This window comes from Anoplopoma fimbria, chromosome 13, assembly GCF_027596085.1.
Source record: "Anoplopoma fimbria isolate UVic2021 breed Golden Eagle Sablefish chromosome 13, Afim_UVic_2022, whole genome shotgun sequence".
Taxonomy (NCBI): domain Eukaryota; kingdom Metazoa; phylum Chordata; class Actinopteri; order Perciformes; family Anoplopomatidae; genus Anoplopoma; species Anoplopoma fimbria.
Window position 1 is genome coordinate 3618449 of NC_072461.1, and position 20381 is coordinate 3638829.

The 20381-nt window shown below is 40.1% G+C and overlaps 1 protein-coding gene across 1 annotated transcript; it reads left to right on the top strand.

Annotated features, from left to right (window-relative positions):
• The first annotated feature begins 12202 nt into the window (after positions 1–12202).
• Positions 12203–20018, top strand: myo1ha (myosin IHa). Its single transcript, XM_054610332.1, has 31 exons — positions 12203–12331; positions 12418–12533; positions 12630–12828; positions 12926–13006; positions 13448–13627; positions 13723–13821; positions 13910–14026; positions 14117–14188; positions 14300–14419; positions 14495–14562; positions 14740–14845; positions 14959–15039; positions 15125–15216; positions 15529–15623; positions 15713–15759; positions 16239–16319; positions 17114–17219; positions 17305–17422; positions 17537–17650; positions 17737–17813; positions 17884–17952; positions 18035–18119; positions 18209–18371; positions 18461–18544; positions 18631–18724; positions 18795–18850; positions 18943–19078; positions 19163–19233; positions 19623–19720; positions 19803–19902; positions 19992–20018. Exons 1-31 carry the CDS (start codon positions 12209–12211, stop codon positions 20016–20018), a joined length of 3075 nt encoding a protein of 1024 aa, XP_054466307.1. The 5' UTR covers positions 12203–12208.
• Positions 20019–20381: the final 363 nt, after the last annotated feature.

Below are 20381 nucleotides of genomic sequence, written 5' to 3' on the forward strand. Positions count from 1 at the left end.
TGTTTATTTCTGTAAAAAATAAAAATGCTCAACAAAAAGCAAACATTTTAAACTCAAATGTAAGTCTCAATGAACATTAAACACAGGAATAGACTTATTAAAAAAAGAAATGAATAGTAGTGCACACATTTCTATGTGGCATGAGTGTGCCTTTGTTGTGACTGAAGCCCATTTTACAGTTTGAATGTTTTTTGATCCTCTAATTGAATTTAATGAAAAAACATAGAATAATATAGCTTGTATTCAATAAGCATTCATTGCATTTCTTACATAACAGTTTGGTCACATTAGCTCCAGTTTAAATGTTATTTAGCCTGCCTACAGAGAAATTAAGGTTAAAGTCTAAACAATCATTAAAATGTCAATATTCTCATCAAAAAACAACAATGCTACAAAGACTATGATGCGGAAAGAAATAAAATAAAATACAAAAAATCACCTGTTTTGTATGATATTGAAGAAAGTGTGAGCCGGCCGAGAGACTTAGTACTGTATTTCTGCTGTGCTGCACTTGATTCTCCAAAAAACCGTTTTTAAATTTCCCTCTCTGGAGCTGTCCAGCGCTCACGCATGCGCAGTGGAGACTTCAACAGAGCTTCCAGCAGGAGGATCCCATGAGTTTGACAGCTGCTGTTAATGCAGTGCCTGTTAACAGAACATCCACACCTCCCACAGCAGAAGTAGAGATGTTGAGATGTTATGTTCTCTCAGTTTTGGGGGGACTTTGTGGTGTGCTCCTCCAACAAGTGTGTTGCTGCATTAAAAGTCAGGTCCTACTCCATCCAGACATTGTAGTCCTCTTATTATATGATGATCAAATAGATGCAATTATAAATGGAGGCTCCCTGTCTGTGTATCTCCAGTGACAACTTAATAAAACACAAAATACATGAACTCAGGCCTAAATCCTGTTGAGGCTATTTAGACAAGTACTGCAAAAAAAGGTAAGAGTATTTAAAAAAAAATACATTTCAGCCAAGCGCAATAACAGCAACAGTGAAAACACCTGTGTTGGAGGAAAAAAAGGTAAGCTTGAACAACATTAAGTATCCATTTCCTCCTGTCAGGTTATTCCCAGTAAGCTCCGTCGATCAGGTCTGAGTCGCTGCTTGTGGTGGCAACTGTGTATGTGAGTGGGAACTTTTTTTTTTTTTCTTTTTCTTTTCAAGGGAAGTGCTTGTAGATCATTTGCTTCCCGCCGCTGTGGCCGCGTCCTGCTCCTCTCAGCAGTGGGAAAAAGAGCCGGGGAGGCGGGTATAGGGAGGGCAGGGGGCCGGTGGGCTGCTCCGTGTGTGTGTGTGTGTGTGTGTGTGTGTGTGTGTGTGTGTGTGTGTGTGTGTGTGTGTGTGTGTGTGTGTGTGTGTGTGTGTGTGTGTGTGTGTGTGTGTGTGTGTGTGTGTGTGTGTGTGTGTGTGTGTGTGCGTGTGTGTGTGTGTGTGTGTGTGTGTGTGTGTGTGTGTGTGTGTGTGTGTGTGTGTGTGTGTGTGTGTGTGTGTGTGTGTGTGTGTGTGTGTGTGTGTGTGTGTGTGTGTGTGTGTGTGTGTGTGTGTGTGCGTGTGTGTGTGTGTGTGTGTGTGTGTGTGTGTGTGTGTGTGTGTGTGTGTGTGTGTGTGTGTGTGTGTGTGTGTGTGTGTGTGTGTGTGTGTGTGTGTGTGTGTGTGTGTGTGTGTGTGTGTGTGTGTGTGTGTGTGTGTGTGTGTGTGTGTGTGTGTGTGTGTGTGTGTGTGTGTGTGTGTGTGTGTGTGTGTGTGTGTGTGTGTGTGTGTGTGTGTGTGTGTGTGTGTGTGTGTGTGTGTGTGTGTGTGTGCGTGTGTGTGTGTGTGTGTGTGTGTGTGTGTGTGTGTGTGTGTGTGTGTGTGTGTGTGTGTGTGTGTGTGTGTGTGTGTGTGTGTGTGTGTGTGTGTGTGTGTGTGTGTGTGTGGTGTGTCTGTGTGTGTGTGTGTGTGTGTGTGTGTGTGTGTGTGTGTGTGTGTGTGTGTGTGTGTGTGTGTGTGTGTGTGTGTGCGTGTGTGTGTGTGTGCTGTGTGTGTGTGTGTGTGTGTGTGGGCTGTGTGTGTGTGTGTGTGTGTGTGTGTGTGTGTGTGTGTGTGTGTGTGTGTGTGCGTGTGTGTGTGGGCTGCTGTGTGTGTGTGTGTGTGTGTGTGTGTGTGCTGTGTGTGTGTGTGTGTGTGTGTGTGTGTGTGTGTGTGTGTGTGTGTGTGTGTGTGTGTGTGTGTGTGTGTGCTGTGTGTGTGTGTGTGGGCTGCTGTGTGTGTGTGTGTGTGTGTGTGTGTGTGTGTGTGTGTGTGTGTGTGTGTGTGTGTGTGTGTGTGCTGTGTGTGTGTGTGTGTGTGTGTGTGTGTGTGTGTGTGTGTGTGTGTTTCAGTACACTTAAGACTAATAACCTAGAAAATACAAAAGTACTCTTTCCCCTCCTGATCACTTCTTAAGATGAAGTGTAAGCAAAACATTTCTAACTAGAATGCCCAATGTGTAATGACTTGTTTTACACAAAGCATCTTTGATATAGGTGACATTTCTGTCTGTAAATATTATATTTCAGTTATTGTGTTTTTCTACTGTTTTTATTGCTTATTTATAATACTTGTTTTTTTATTTTTCATTTTTTATTTTTATTTTTATCTTGTCTTTCTTTAAGATAAGATAAGATAAGATAAGATAAGATAAGATTTATTAGTCCCGCAGCATTAAATTTGCAGGCTTACAGCAGCATAGAGTTAAAGTGCACACAAGAGACATAGTAAAGAAAGACAAGATAAAAAATAAAAATAAAAATAAAAATGAAAAGTAAAAAAACCAAAAAAAAACCAAGTATTATAAATAAGCAATAAAAACAGTAGAAAAACACAATAACTGAAATATAATATTTACAGACAGAAAAAAAAAACTATATTGTGTGCACTTTAACTCTATGCTGCTGTAAGCCTGCAAATTTCCCCGCTGGGGACTAATAAAGGATTATCTTATCTTATCTTATCTTATCTTATCTTATTTTAATGTGATTGTTAAGGATAGTTAGACTTAGACTAATTTACTTTTTCCCCATGTCCATAGGTAGAGGATTCATCTTTGTCTGCAAAACGATAATCAGTTTGATTAGTAGAGTATTTGTTTGTTGTATTTGTTTGTTGCTGTGAGCCGACTGACACCCACTGCTACTTCCATTATTATTATTAGTCACATTACTATCCCTATTTATTAATCACATTACTATCCCTATTTATTAATCACATTACTATCCCTATTTATTAATCACATTACTATCCCTATTTATTAATCACATTACTATCCCTATTTATTAATCACATTACTATCCCTATTTTATTAATCACATTACTATCCCTATTTATTAATCACATTACTATCCCTATTTATTAATCACATTACTATCCCTATTTATTAATCACATTACTATCCCTATTTATTAATCACATTACTATCCCTATTTTCATGGCTATAATTCTACTGTAATAATTGCTGCTGTTATTATAAGTAGTCTTATTATATGAATCATTTATGTCATATACATTGAATGTGTTGTATCTCTGTTATGCTGTTCATTCTGGTCACATGACATCTATTGCATTCTGTCCATCCTGGGAGAAGGATCCCTCCTCTGTCGTTCTCCCAGAGGTTTCTTCCTTTTTTCTCCCTGTTAAAGGGTTTTTTTAGGGGAGTTTTTCCTGTGAATGTGAGGGAAGGACAGAGGATGTCTCATGTGCACAGATTGTAAAGCCCTCTGAGGCAAATTTGTAATTTGTGATTCTGGGCTATACAAAATAAACTGAATTGAATTGAAATAAACTGAATTTAATTACCTATTTCTGGGGGAAATGCATTAGTAGGACAATCTGATCTCAGGCATTCATGGACCCCAGGGGTCCTTATGGGAACTCCAGGGGTCCACTCCCCACCAAGGAAAAGTTACATTTTTACGTTGTTTGAATAACAAGACATTTTATGGGTTGTCTTCCAATTTAAATATCTCACTTTAATCTGTTTTATGAATCGAGAATGACAGAAATCTTCCTGCATTAGACAAGTGAAAACGTCTGAAGTTCTAAATGAGATGACAAAAGTAGGTATGTTGGTTTTTTTTTTTATATAGCAGACTTAAATGTGAAACCTGCTGGAGATTTAAATTTACATCCGGAAATTAAAGGGGAATTCCTTGAAGTCTGTAGGGAGACTGCAGTGACAGCAGCAGTGTCAGCCCCATGGGACCCTACAGATGGTCACAATAGGGACAATCAATGATTACATGCATGAACATAACGGACAAAAACAAGACCATCCTAAGAGAGAAGATCCTGGAGGTCCTAAAGCCCGCGGGGTTGTGATCTAGGTGCTCACAGTGTGTGTGTGGAAGGAAACTTTAGGTCAAGAGCAGGGTGATGATGGTATAATTGAAGTAGCAGGATGACCACTGATCAGCTTACAAATGCCACAGCTTCACATCAGCCAGAATGTCCCTGAACAGTTCATTTATAAATTAATATGTGTAAGTGCCAGCTGCAGGGGTTGGACAAAAAAAACTGAAACTTCCACCTGGCTGACACAATTAGTCCAAAGACCATGAAAATAATCTATCTAAAACTATTAAGATTTAGTTTACGTGATAGTAATATTTATGTATTTGGGTTTAAACATGTGTTAGTCTGAAAAAACAAGCTATTTGATGATGTAAAAGTTTAAAAAAATGATTTCATGGACCAGCACAGATTAATTGATTAATGGAGAAAATAAGTGTAAAATTGATCAATGCAGCCCTCTTAGAAATACAATATAGCAGCACCTTTAACTGTCACTCACTGACAGCTAAAGGTCTGACAAAATGTTCCTTTTTGCCAGTGTAGTTTTTTTGTGTTTTCCTCTTACTGCTTAAAATATTTTTTTATGCAATTGGAAAAGCCTCATTATGAGCTTCTGAAAACTATTGTATATCTTTTTTTGTAAGGTGTTTTTTGTTATTCTGTCCCTGTGCACCTGTGAATGTCTTTAGTCTGTATTAGCATATTTGAGTTATTAAAAAGTAAGGTGCTATTTATTTTATCCTATTAAGTCAATGGCAATGACGCTGAGAGCTTGTGTGATGCATTTAGGAAAGAGCACGAGGACTCCCTGCAGCTCAGGAACACACAGTGACGTCCCTCCTCAATCATGCCTGTTCAGGAGTAATGTGGAAACAATAGGATCACCGCCTGAGGGCTGGCCTGTGTTTGTAGCCTGTGTTTTTGTCTTGCACCAAGTGTTTACTAAAAACACATCAGCCCCTCTGAGAACGAGGTCAGCTTGCTCCCTCTAATCTCCTCTGCAGGCTGAGACACAGTGTCCCCCAGAACAAGGTGTCACCCAGAGTGACCCTCTGGCCACACAGAGGAAACTGCTTTCAGCCATGCTTAGCCAAGGCGCAGCATCAGTGTCCTGCCAAAGATTGTTTTCTCAGTGAAACTCCAACGAGGACGGAGCAGCCTGTCAGGCCTCCGGTTGTCCAGTCAATGGTCAGTCAGCCTGGGACGACTTACAACAGGTGTCGGTGTGTTTTATGACAAAACAATGATCAAATGTCACAGCATCAAAGATTCATCTGTAGCATCTTTCAACTTTATAGTCAAAGACTATCAATTACATCAAGCAACTAAAAATATTTTTTTCCTATACAGTATTATAATAGTGTGCTAACAGAAGTTTAAATGGATCAGTTAAGTCCTTTATGTGCAACTCAGCGATATGATATAATGAACTTGTATTAAAGGGTCAGTTCACCCAAATCACAGAGAAGCAACATAAAATCCCTTGAAATATTAAGCCATGTAGACAGTTCTAGTTTTACTTGGTGTCATTTGTATTGTCCACTTAATGCACTAAGTTCGATGCAGTTTATACTCATTATTGCTCAAAAGAAGTAGAATGGGGGTGAACTTGTGAGTATTTCCATTTCATTCTAATTTATAGTTCTCCACTGCAAGTCAAAGGGAAATTTTACTTTTACAGTTTAAGATTTTATATTTAAAAGGTATGATCAGTTTATACAGTATGATACATGTTATAGATTATTCTGTACAATAATATATTAAGTAGTTCAAATATAATTATATAGATATACACATAATGTATAATAATATATTTTTCACAGGGGGCATTTCTCTGCAGTTTTCTTTTGACACATAAGTTATGTTTTGCAACTAATTCTTACCTACTTTTACTTAAGTATGCAGGATTTTTACTTCCAATGGAGTATTTTCACATTGTATTATCACAAGGAAAAGAGATAAATATATATTTACTAATGCCAGACTTCAAAACCATAAGTTTTCAGAGTATTGGTCAATATTTGTCAAGCTTAAATGCTCCTGCAGGTCCCATTATACCGTTCTCTCTCCTACACTGCAGGTGACTTCTCCGGACAGACGGCTGGACTTCACACTCCTATTGTCCTGCATGATCACAGAAAAACGTATATTGAAGGTTTAGAGAGGTCAATGGTGTTAACCTTTGAGTGACCTGTGTCAACACCAAAGCTTCTGGTCTGAGGCGAGGTCAGTCCTTTTCAGTGCCCTAAAGGGTAAAGATGGAGCAAAAGTCCTCTTCTTTTTCCACATCCAATTGAGTTTAAAAGAGCCTCATTTCCAAAAGAGCTCTCAGTAACTTTTTTATGTGTCACAGCAGGGACATGGTGTCCTCTAAGGATGGCACTCAGACACCCCTAAGTCAAGCTGTCTGAATTACTGTGCATTTAGTTTCTGCAGTGACCTTTCAGAGGTTATCTGAGCTGACAAATATTTTATCCTGACATGTAAGCATGTGATGGGGGAAGAAAATGGTCAAATCAAGTGTAATGCAATGCATTTTTTTATTGTGCAGTACATCAAACAGGGACATAATAAGAACTCACAATGACATAACTATGTTGCATATCCTTCTCGTCTATTAACCAAGACAGAAATAATATATAATCAAAAAAGAAATGTCCAATTTAGGGTATGAAGTAACCTTACTGACACCCGCATTTTGGGTCTGAAATGATGACAGGGCCCGAGCTTCGTTACGCTGCTCCGAAAAATTTGAATAATGGACTATGAAAGAAGGATAGATCCAAAGAAAGGGACAAGGGAAGAAAGAAGGTCTTTGGGAAAAGAGGAATTAGATAGGAAGAGATGGAGAAATAAAAGGGAGGGAAACAGTGAAATGGAGACAAAATGAGAAGGAGAGAAGAGAGAGAGAGGGGGCAGTAGTGGTTTGATGTGAGTGTTATCATCAGCTCTCATTCTCAGCATGGAATCTATAATGGGAAAATCAACCTCTCTGACTCCTGTGTAATTGGATTTGCCGGGTCTCGTGCTGAATCAGAGCCCAGTGGGTAGCACAAAGCTTGTTAAGATTGGACAAGCATTGCTAGGCCGCTGGGCCAGGGGGAGAGGTGGGGCGTTGGCAGAGGTAACCTTGACAACTTTTCTTGAGTGAAGAGTGAATAATTCAAATGTGTTGATGAACACTCAACTGGTCAGCCATTATAGACAATTGACTGAAAGCTTTCCAAACATGAATCAATCTATACATTGAGTGAAGCCTGATCTCTTCTCAGGTTGAGGTCACCAGAGCAGAGACAATGGACACCTGTATTAACCTGAGGGCTGTGTGTTTTCTAATGAGGGTTACCAGGTAACAGAAGTAAACACTTCCACCATCTCCACAAGGCACAAATACTTTAAGACACAGTCATTTTGTTCACAAAAAAGCTTCACAAGAAATTTAAATTCCTGTACCAAATTATCAAATAAGTAGTTGTTTATCCATTTATGCCTTATTGTTATCTATATGAATAGCATGCAAACAGAATCTAGGCTCAGCGCATTCAGTGAGTCAGCAGATCAAGCATCTAGTTGAAGTCAATAACTACTGTGTTCAAACTACATTACTATTGTAAAGAAAACGCTCATGCAGTTCTGTTAATTTGTACCATTAAAAACACCGGTGATTATGCGCCTATGAAAACATAGTTATGAATTTTTTATTCCATTTCTGCCAATAAATCCCCCTAAATCCTACACACTGGACCTTTTAAAGGGCACGCTAGGTTAAAGGTGCTGACCACAAATCGCCCCGTCCCTGGTTCAGGTCCAGCCAAGGAACTTTGTTACCTGACATTTCCCATCTTTCTTTCCCTTCACTGCCTGTCACTTCTTCATCGTCATCTCAGAAAGAATTTTAGACTTATAGACTTATAGACATTTGAATGCTGTTGGATGAACTTAATTAAAGGTGCTGTTAGTTGATAATTAGTCTTGCATAGCCATACTAATCTCCACAGCACTGTGATAGCGTTAAAGAAAGGTCTGGCTCTACACATTATCATTCTGATATGGGGGAAAAAAGGTATTTCTTTACACCATCACAATCGTCTTAGGCGGCGCTAGGCACCGGATGCAACGACGGTACCGCTGTGCAGATAGCCAGAGGGGGGGGGATGCCAGCTAAAATAGGTGGCCAACTACAGCTTATACCCACAGTCTACATCTGGTGAGTAGGACTAGTTTGGAATTGTTTCCACTCAAGCAAAACATGCGGTAAATGCATTTGGGCATCAACCCAGTAGCATTTTACAGAAGCTCTAAGCATTTGCAGCTCAGTCTGTTAAAAACAATGGTGCTCCCCCTGATCAGCATTGTCAAACTGAGTAATAAAGCAGTTGGTGATCAGCCTGTAATGTATCCATCTAATCAAAGATCAGTAACCAGATCTATACTGTGCCATCACGAAAAGAAGGCCACTAAGGGCTTTTACACTGTTGCAGTGATGTAATGGAGCTTGAGAGAGAAGAAGGAGAGAGGGAAAGGGGGATGGTTGGACTGGTGTGGTCTGGATCTTGTTTCTGTATCGTTATGTTACACTCAGTAGAGCAGTAGATACCTAGGTAAGCACTGTGTAAGATCTCCCTGTCCATCCACCTCCCGTTGCATGAATGATTAAGCACCGGCCCACAGTGCCCTGAGGATGATGCGGAACAGCATATGTGCACACAGGCCTCCATGACCCAACACTACTTTGACTGCATCATACTGGATGAATGAGCTACTGAAAACCAGGGGAGAAAACAGTAAATGTGTTTTCTTAATAGTTTTATAGAAGCTGGACTTTTGCCAACTAACTGTCAGCAATCCAGTGTTTACAGGTTCACTGATTGTCTCCATGCAAGCAGACACAGGAGGACACGCTATTCTTGTCTAATTTCTCTGGAGGGATTTTCTTTACAGTTTGGATCCTCTTTGAAAATCTGTATCTGACAGCAGATTAATACAACTTCAGAAATGCAGGTTTGAGTTTTCTTTTGTGTTGTTATGTGTTCATTTTGTCACCATTTTTGTTGCATTTTTAATTGTTTTCTGCAGTTTAGATGTCATATTATAAGTACTGTCAAGTTGTTACAGGACGTTTTAATAATTCAGTGTGAATATATTTTCTGTGAGTTGTGTGTTGGGACCCAGTTCCTGAAAGCTAAAACAATCTTTATCCCATTGTAAGTCACACTTTATGGCTAAAAGTTAGATGAGAATATTGATACCTCTGTCATACAAACTTAAATATGAAACTACAGCCAGCAACCAGTTAGATTAGTTCAGCACAAAGCTTGGAAACAAGGAATAGAGCTCGCCTGGATCAGTTTGAAGGTAACAAAATCTGCCTCCCACCCCTCTAACACTCACTAAATTAACATGTTTTATCTTTTAAAACAAAAAACAAAAGTGTAAAAACTGCAAATCAAATTTTAATTTTAGTCTCTCTCATGATCCCATCACAATAGTGACTGTAAAAAGTTTCAGTTCTAAGGCTCTAAAAATGGAAACATGACCAACTAATCAGGCAATCAGGCAGATAAGAGGGAGATAAACGTTCCTTTTACTTTATTGTAAACTGCAGTGTCCTAGCAGCAGCCCCCCCGCCCTCATCTGAAGCTACCTCTACGTCTCACACAGATGAGGTCACCCTGTCTCAGGCAACACTGACACTCTAGAACAAGATGAGGGACCATCTCTTAATTAAAATACAATTGGTTGTGCTCTTTGGCAACAAAGCAATTCACCTGATCTGACAATGGCTTAGTGGATTCATTACATAATCATTCTTTCCGCTGTGCATGTGATTGGGCCGACGATTGTTTAATTAACTAGAATTACAACCTAGTGCACTTTGTTTGTATTATATAAAGCTACAAATAACATATGAACAAGGAGACGTTTGTGTGCTTTCTTCAACTCTTTCTTTCTTGTCCTTCTGGACTGAGAACGCCCATTCAATGTTCAGCCTTTCCAGCACAGTGTCATTAGAAACACTTGTGCATGCTGCAGACAGCTTCCTTAGAAAGAAATACCTGCAGGACATCAAAGTAAACCTGAATGGAAAACAGCAGACGTTCAGATTTTGTCAGTGAACTGAATGAAAACCTTAAACATTAGCATTATCATCACCCCTGAATTCATTAATCCTTCTCTTGACAGGAGCTTATCTGTTCATGTTATTACTTGTAATACTGTATGGCAGATCCCTAAGTCACGCTGTCCCAGCATATTGTCTGCTTGTGCTGCCCTGAGAGAAGTTTGTTCCCATGAAGAAAGGGGGTGTCACAGATACACCACACCAGCACCACTACCATCACATCGCCAGATTGATTCTGACGTCCAAAAAAGGGTTCCTTCAATGATATTGTTCACCTGTCTCATTGGCTTAAAGTGGGTGGCTGGGAGGGGGAGGGGGGAGGCTGTGGGAAGGGGGTCGGGTGAGGGTTATTGGTGGGGACACGGGGTAAGGGGTATTGTTGATGAGCGGGGTGAGAGCATTGGGGTAAGGGGCTGACAGGTGGGGGAAAAAAACACTCTCATCTGACTAGCCTCCTCTATCCTACCATGGGGCCCCGTGTGAGCAAAGTAATGAAGTCCAAATTACAGCACAGGATTGCTTAGAACAAGCCTCTATTGTTCGCCCTCGGGGCAAACTAAATGAGTGTCACAGCAAGCAGCGGGGCACAGACCGTTACTGCACTATTTAGTCTGTCCCGTTGTCTCAAGACGGCCCCGTTTCAGAGGTTCTCAGATCAGACAAATACTGCTCCCCTCCTCCCCCCTCCTCCGCCTTCCCCCTTCCTCTGTACAGCCAACCCCTCCCCAACTCCTCACCCCAAAATAGGCCAAATCTCCTCTATTGTGTTTCGACTGCCTAGTGTGAAATTCACTGTGACGTTAAATGTTTTCTAATGAATAATTACTGAATGGATATGCAGGGGGAATATGTGTAATGGATTGTAGACTGCATTTTAAAGACGTCTTTTTTGTCTCTGCTCCGTGGTATTTACAGGACAAAAACACTCGGCCTTTCTCAGAAGAAATGAGGGCCATAGGCGGAGGATAGAGGCGAGGGGGAGGAAGGGGGAGGAGGGCTTTGTGTCAATTAGATCCAATGGATTATCTTTTTTAATGTTTTTACAGAGAGAGTTGAGAATCAAAGGACTTCTGCGTCCAAAGAAGAGAGAGAGAAAAATACAAAACCAACAAAAGCTGTGAAAACCTTTGGTCTAAGTGTTGGTGCTGAGAATGCAAAACAGACTGGTGGAATTTTTCCCACTATGCCTCTTAAATGTGCCGCTGTTTTGGGCTCCCCCAGTCCATTTGCACAGTGTGCTGTGTTTGGTTGGTGTGTCAGCTCTAGTGAACTGCGGGCTTCCAGCCAAGGTCTCTGTGTGCTGTGTAGCGATCATTAGCTTATGTCTGTTCGTCTGCACAATCACAGAGCTTTGCTTCAAAGACACATAGGACCTCGAGACCTTTTATTTCAATAAAACTAACAGGGACCATGTTTGTGCTTTTTCTGATGCTTTTTTTCAGCTCCGTCCTCCCCCATGGAGCCATTTATACAAACACACATTCATCCAGTTGCATTTGTCAAAATAAATGTCTGAGAATCTTGAATATCATTGTTATGCATGTTAAAATATGTTACACTTGTTATTGTTACTCGGCAGAGTTTGTGTCCTCTAAAGTTTAGAGTTAATTTTACTAATAAAGAGACTGAGTTGTTAATTAAGTAGTATTGAATATATAAAATAGAGAAATCCTCAGCTTATGATGCTAAACACCATGAATACTCCCACTGGTATTAGGTTGTGCATCTGGCTTCCTTATGGTTGATACAACTTGTTGCACAGGGTCAGCTGGACATGGAGGGCGCCCTCACTGCCAGGGATCGGGTTGGGATCCAGGATTTTGTGCTCCTGGATGAAACCACCGAGGCGGCCTTCCTCAGCAACCTGAAGAAACGCTTCAGCAAAGATCTTATATATGTGAGTTTCGGAAACGACTTTAAAATCCTGCTGTCCACTAATGTGTGTGCATCTCAACAATTAACATGAACATTTTAATTCTTCAGACCTACATTGGCACATTGGTAGTGTCTGTGAATCCCTATAAAGAACTGGACATCTACAATCACAAACAGATGGATCTCTACATGGGGGTTAACTTTTTCGAGCTTCCACCACACATGTGAGTATGAAAACTACGAATATTTGTGCATGTGTGTGTGGTAAGTTTTCTTAGGGTTTGTCTGTGAAATATTCTGATTGATCTGCATAATTACAGCTATGCCTTGGCAGACAACGCCTACCACACCATGCTGACAGAGTTTAACAATCACTTCATCCTCATCTCCGGAGAAAGTGGAGCGGGGAAGACGGAGGCCTCCAAGAAGATTCTGCAGTATTATGCTGTCAGCTGTCCGAGCACCACTCTGCTCAACACCGTCAGGGACAAAATGCTCATGTCCAACCCTGTCCTCGAGGTCTGGCTGTAACTTGTGATATATCTTTGAAATGACATGCCGAACAGCAGGTTGTGATAACAGTTATTATTCTGTATGTTATGGTGTTCCCCCACAGGCTTTCGGCAATGCCAAAACATTGAAAAATGACAACTCAAGTCGATTTGGGAAGTATATGGACATTCAGTTTGACAGCCAGGTAAGGATCAAGGGACAGATTCACAGTAGCACTTTCAATATACACATGAATACATTTCAATTAGGAAAGAAAAACATTAAGAGGTTTATGAGAAGTCCTTTAATTACAGTTCAAACCTTTTTAAAATAAGCATTACTCTCAAAAAGTCTGTAGAGGTTGATACTCCAGCAACACTAGTATAAAGAATAACTTTATACCCTTCATTAGGGTCATCCAGAGCCTGACCCTGATGGACATAAGCTGAAATACATTGGTGTCCGTATTCATTTTAGAACTTAAGGATTCATTTGTTCATCCAAAACATTTTAAATTAGAGAAGAAATTTAACATTAATTTAATAATACTGAAATATAGCTTTCAATAAGAAGATATTTTGTCCCAAGAGGATATTTATATCTGCAAGTTGTAGAGGTGCTGTCTTTAGGATCATGATACCCATAGGGGGATGCTGTCGGAGGCCATATCCTGAACTACCTGCTGGAGAAGTCAAGAGTCGTGCATCAGAATCACGGAGAGAGAAACTTCCACATCTTCTACCAGCTAGTGGGGGGAGGAGAGGAGGACCTACTGCACCAGCTGGGCCTGGAGAGAGACTGCCAGCATTACAACTATCTAACCCAAGTATGTTTAACTCAGAGACCCTGTTTTGATAAAATAGATTCATTAGACAATAATACACATTGACAAGGTGCTGCTATGTTTGCTGTTTCTAACAGGGAGAGTGTGCCATTGTGTCGTCCATAAATGACAGAAATGACTGGAAAACGGTCAAAAATGCACTTCAAATCATCAACATTGATGAGATTAACACTAATGTAAGTTGGGGGCTGATGATAATGAATTTACTCACTCACTCTTACGTACTAGCTTTGCATTGATTTACATTTTTTTCATCCTGTGCAGCACTTGTTTGGGGCCGTTGCGAGTGTTCTCCACTTGGGAAATGTTCATTTTGACTCCGATAGTAAAGGCCGTGCCCTCCTGAACAACAACAATGCAGAGCTGCGCTGGGTCTCAAATGTAAGAAAATAGAAATGAAAATATCTTTAGATATCCAGGATTATTACAAACAGTCAAAGTATAAACTGAATGTCATTTTTTTTCATGTAGCTACTAGGCGTTGATGCTCAGAGTCTCCAGGAGGTACTCACATACAGGAAGATTGAAGCCAAAAAAGATCAGGTGCATGCATGTTAAAATGTGCGTTAGTTTTATTTATGATAAGGTTGTGTTTCTATTTAAACCTTCCCTTTAGTGTTTAAAATTCAGCCATGATTTTGTCTCACTGTAAAGGTCCTTAGCCCATTCACAATCGATCATGCCATCTATGCCAGAGATGCCTTGGCCAAAGCCATCTATGGACAGACCTTCACCTGGCTGGTCAACAAGATCAACGAATCCATAGAGAACAAGGTGGGGAGAAGAAGAGCATGTGACAAATAACAAATGAGGATGAGTTCTTAACTGACTTTATACTTTATTCGCCAGGACCTTTCAAGGAAGAATGTGATAGGGCTTTTGGACATATATGGATTTGAGGTTTTCTATGTTAACAGGTGGGCAGAAATCTTTCCTATTCTAACATCGTGGTTTGATTTGATTATGTTTGATACCCTGATAAAGTCTGTTATGTAACATCTGAAATTTGCATGGGAAACTGCACATGTATTATTGATTGTGTGACGATGATTTCTTACTGAGTTTTGCCTGTTTGTCATGATCTATTTCATCAGTTTTGAGCAGTTCTGTATAAACTACTGCAACGAGAAGTTGCAGCAGCTTTTCATCCAATTGACACTCAAGGCTGAGCAGGAAGAATATGAAGCAGAAGATATTGAGGTAAACCTGTGTGGGATAATGAATCAATGAAGATGATATATAGAGTGTGTTTACACTGGCTGGTGTTAAATGGATTTCCATTAATAACCTGTTTTTATGTTTCTCCCCTCCAGTGGGAGCCAGTTCAATTCTTCAACAACAAGATCATCTGTGACCTGGTGGAGGAGAAACACAGAGGGATCATATCTATACTGGTGTGTATTCACTGGGAGAGAACAGTTTATTGAAGGAACAACAGTGAAGCTGACGTATTGCCGTATGTTGATGATAATCCTGCAGGATGAGGAGTGTCTCAGGCCAGGAGATGCCACGGATCTCACCTTCCTGGAGAGACTGGAAGAAAAGATGGCAAATCACCCTCACTTTGTCACGTGAGCTTAAAACTAACCTTAACACATCACACACATCTGCAGGATATTTCAAAAGTAGGGAGGTTTACATGACCAGTGTTGCACATTTGGTTATTAAACATTAGTTTAATTATATATGCACTCAATCTAAACGATTCTGTTTAATTCAAAGCTTCTCCTCAACACTGAAGTGTAACTCTGTTCGTTAAACGTTCTGCTGACTGGTCTCTCGTGAGCGAGCCGACAGTGAGCTGATAGAGATGGAGGATTAGGATTGTGTTTGTAAAGCCTCTCGTTCTTCAGCCCTGTCTCTCTCCACCTCTTTGACTACAGGCACAAACTGGCTGACAAAATGACACGTAAGACTCTGGAGAGGGGAGATTTCCGTCTCCTGCATTATGCCGGGGAGGTCACCTACTGCGTTGTGGGTAAAATAAACCACGATGTCAAGCCCTGTTACTGAAACATCTAAACTTTTTCTTTTCATCTGACTAACAGCTTTTTTGTGAAATTTTAGGTTTCCTGGACAAAAACAATGACCTATTATATAAAAACATAAAAGATGTAAGTCTGTTAATTAACATTTTATATTATTTGAGGCAAGGAGTGCTACTATGTAGGAAACCCTGTTAGTACCTTGGTTATCATCAATAGTGTAGACCTTCAGGCTAAAGCTCACAAACTTTTCTTCCAATGTATTTTCTTTATAGCCTTGCTAGCACAGTGAACTCCTATTTCTTTATTGTTATCATATAATCATATTCATAGACCTTTCACAGCAGATATATTGCCATATCATAGCAGAAATTGAACAGATGAACCTAATCACATTAATGGTGGCTCTGTTCCTCTGTTATTGCAATGCAGCCTTAACAGAGTTATTTGTTACATCCGTGTTTGACAAGTGTAGAAAAAAATCTATTTAACTTTAGTTTCTCTTGCTGTAAAAAAAAAAAACAAGAGCTGTTGGAAATGTTTGAGTATCACACGTTATGGTGAATTGGTGTGTTTAATTCTATGTGTGCTATCTCAACTTCTCATAGCTGATTTGTCAGTCTAAAAATGCCATAGTCAGAGAGACTTTCTCCACAATGGATACGGACAGCAGGCGAAGACCAGAAACAGTGAGTCCAAGTTTGACCCTCTACAACTCACTTCTGTATTACTAATTAAGGGGATGTTATATATTATAAGCAGTGCTGTGCTGTGGCCCAGAGCTACAAGTCATCTACAACCATTCATTTTCTGGTCTTTATCCAGAGTGGGAACAGAGAACTTCTTTTGCACAGTGTAATTTGCAAGCACACAAAAGATATATACAACCAAACCAAAATGATCTCCACCTACAACTATAAAATCACAAGATACAAGCTAGTACCCATTATCCAATTAACTATCTTCAAAAATAACACATCATTTACCAAAGAAAGGACTGTAGTCCAAACAGGATGTAAGTGTGGTAAACAGTTTGACATTTTTTATGGAGTGAGTTTTCTTAAGAGAAAAAATATGCACACTGTAGATTATAAATGAGAAGAAACAAATCAGTAAGTCATCTAGAACAGTGGTTCTCAATCTTTTTGAGTCACGACACCCCAGAATATTCAGGTTGGTGGTTGCAACACTGCCGCCCAGTGTGATTGCTCTAATAAATAAAATGAAAAACATTCCCCAGCCTACAATACATCATTTTATATTTTTCCTCCACAACCGTTTGGCAACCCCCAGAAATGATTTCATGACCACCTTGTGGGTCGTGATCCCAAGGTTGAGGACCACTGGTCTAAATAGAGTGACTACTGAGACAAAGGCAGGTCATCTTTTCTCTGTCATTGGCAGTCTGACTGTGTCATCATTAAGGCACTTGTTTGTGACAGATGAACTGTTGGGGATTATGACCCTTGTGTTGTGTCTGTAGGTGGCGACCCAGTTTAAGAGCAGCCTGCTGAAGCTGACAGAGATCCTCATGGCTAAAGAGGCCTGGTACATACGCTGTCTAAAATCCAATGAGTCCAAGCAGCCAGGTACTAGAATTAATAAAACATACATGAAACTATTTTGTTAACAGGATGGTAATGTTTGATTCATGTCTCTTTCAAACAATCACAGGTCAATTTGATGAAGCTCTGATCAGACACCAGGTGAAGTACCTAGGCCTGATGGAGCACCTCAGAGTCAGGAGAGCTGGTTTTGCGTACAGACGCAAATATGAGGTCTTCTTAAAGCGGTATGGAGGACCACAGAGCTTGAGCCTCGTGCTTGATTCTTAAATCAAAACCCTCTGTTTAAGTAGTTACTCTCCAGTGCATTTTTTGAGTGGGGTGTATGGTGCGTCTTGCAGATATAAACCCCTCTGCCCGGCCACCTGGCCTCACTGGAGAGGACTGCCTGCTGATGGAGTGGAAGTGCTGGTTCAACATCTTGGCTACTTGCCAAATGAGTACAAAATGGGACGGTGAGGAAAGCACTAACTAAATACAACAGAAAGAACACATTTTATGAGTATCCAAAAACATTTATTTATGTTTTCCTTTGTTTAAGTACCAAAATATTCATCCGTCATCCGAGGACACTTTATGCCACAGAGGATGCATTTGAAAAATGCAAACATGAACTGGGTGAGTGCAAATCTGGTAGAATTAAGTCGTGTTGTGCACAGTGATCTAATATTATGCTCTGAATTTGCAGCAACGAGGCTCCAGGCCAAATACAAAGGATACAAAGCAAAGGGAGAGTTCAAAAAACAGAAAGAAGCTGGTAAATGCCACAATGCATGATGTTGTGATATGTGAGTAAAGGAGACTTACACAACTTCTCTTTATTTTTATTTTCATTTCAGCCACTAAGATTGAAACGTGCTGGAGAGGAGTGCAGGCTAGGAAGGAGAGAGAGAGGAGAGCCTGGGCTGTAAAAGTCATCAAGAAGTAAGAAAGGAGATGAAACATCTTTACACAGCTCCTCTCAATCCTAATGTCAACTTTTCATTGATACAATATTTTACAATCGCTTTTAGATTTATTAAAGGTTACATGACCAGAGGAGAAGCAAAAAACACAGATAACTCAGAGTACCTGGCCTTTGTGAGACAAAACTACTTGAACAGGCTCAAAGGCAACCTGCCAAAGACGGTTTTGGATAAAACCACCTGGCAAACTCCACCAGCAGTGTTGACAGAGGTACAGCGATTAATCAGCTTCTTTGTAAAACCAATAACGTTCAAGCTTAACTTTTATTTTGACTCTGTGCATGTTTCTGTTCTCGCCAGACATCAGAGATCCTGCGTAAGCTTCACTACCGTCTTATGGTGCGGAGGTATGTGAGAGGCATCACACCCCAGAAAAAAGCCCAGGTAGCATACATGTAAATACATTATCCAGGACTACATCATTATATTAACTTTTTGTGGTGATCAACTTTGTACTTTTGTCCCTTCAGTTTCAACTGAAGCTTCTTACCAGCTCCATCTTCAAGGGCAAGAAGGAGAGTTATCCACAGAGTGTCCCTCAACCTTTTGTGGACACCAGAATCAGTAAGTAGCACATACATTCATATTACCCCCTTTTTCTGTTGATTATTTTTACATCATTTAATATCTCTAGGTGAACAAGAAATAAACACGAGGGTTCTACAGATGATTCGCAATGAGCACATCAAGGTAATAAAATGTCAATATGCACCCAGAGAAATAAAATGTACAGGCTCACATCAAACACAACTCACTGTGTTGTGTTCTGTGTTTCTGTACAGTACAGTGTCCCGGTGATTAAATATGATCGGAACGGTTTCAAACCAAGGCCACGACAGCTTATCCTCACCCAGACAGCTGCTTATGTGGTAGAGGAGGCCAAGATCAAACAGAGAGTGCTGTACACCTCTCTCAAAGGTAAGGACAATGTGAAATTATACATTTCACCATTAGGGTTGTTTTCATATTGGGCTTAAAGTGTCTGTAATTTACTCATTGCAGGTATTTCGGTCAGTAACTTGACGGACGGTATCATCGTATTCCACATAACATGTGAGGACCCTAAACAGAAGGTTTGTGGATTTATGTTATATATATGGAGATATTTGGGCTTGTCAGCACAGTCTCTTTTTCTCTTGGGCCACTAATATAGCACTGGGAAAGTTTTATTATGTGTAAATGGAAAAGATCAGATATAGTGAAACTAAAGAAACGTTGATATTCTGACTCGAGTACAAAATAACAGAGATCAAAAGAGCGCTTTCTTCAGTGTTAAAGCAGCTTTACTCTACTGAATATTATTAAAAAGAAGCATTAAATGCTGAGTAAATTACTAAATCATACAGCTTATTTACAGAAAAGATTATCAGGTAGAAGTTTTTTTAAATCCGATAGAAAATGACATTTTGTATGTAGGTTCCACTTGTCTGATTCTGTATTCATTTGTGATTGTTTCACAAAGGGGGACCTTGTAATGCAGTGCGACCACTTGTTTGAGTTTTTGACCAAACTCAGTGTCATTGCTAACAAACAGAATGCAATCAAAGTGGTTCAGGGCAGGTGAGTCTGTGTTTAACAAAAAATCTAACATGTTGTCTTTGATATGTGCTTCAATCTAAAACTCTTGTGCATCGGCTCTCAGCATCAAGATTGAAATCCAGGCGGGTAAAGAGAGTGCGGTGGACTTCAGCACCGGACAGGAGCCCATGGTGTACAAGAACAAGAACGGACACCTCATGGTGGTGAGATGACTGCTGTTATGATGAAGTGATATATGACGCTCTGCTCAGACAAAAGCATACAATATGAATCAAGCTGTTTGCCACCGCAGGTAGCCACTCGGGCTCGGACACGGTAACATGTGTGGGGTTGAGACGACACACAAGAAGCCCCTGCATATTTCATCAGGAGACCCCTGAGGGGAGATCAGCATGTCTAAAGGAAACACACCTGACCAGAAGCACTTTAGAAACCCTGGATGAGCCTGCTTTGTTGTACAGCAACACGTTTCACATCTGTACATATAAGTTGATGATGAATTTCACTTTTCCACCAAAGAATATTAAACCTTGAAGTTTTAACATCATTCTGTGCTTAAGAGAGGGTTTGTCACTGCTGTTTTGAGCACTAAAGTTCAAATAAATGCCTGAAATTGGGACTGTAAATCAAACATAACTACTTTAATATAAAAAAAGCAATTACTCTGCTTCAAAGAATGTGG

Coding starts and splice junctions, on each gene's coding strand:
- myo1ha (XM_054610332.1), top strand. CDS start 12,209: ATGGAGGGCGCCCTCACTGCCAGGGATCGGGTTGGGATCCAGGATTTT. Junction 17,814..17,883: donor AAAATGCAAACATGAACTGG/GTGAGTGCAAAT, acceptor CTGAATTTGCAG/CAACGAGGCTCCAGGCCAAA. Junction 18,851..18,942: donor TTCGCAATGAGCACATCAAG/GTAATAAAATGT, acceptor GTTTCTGTACAG/TACAGTGTCCCGGTGATTAA.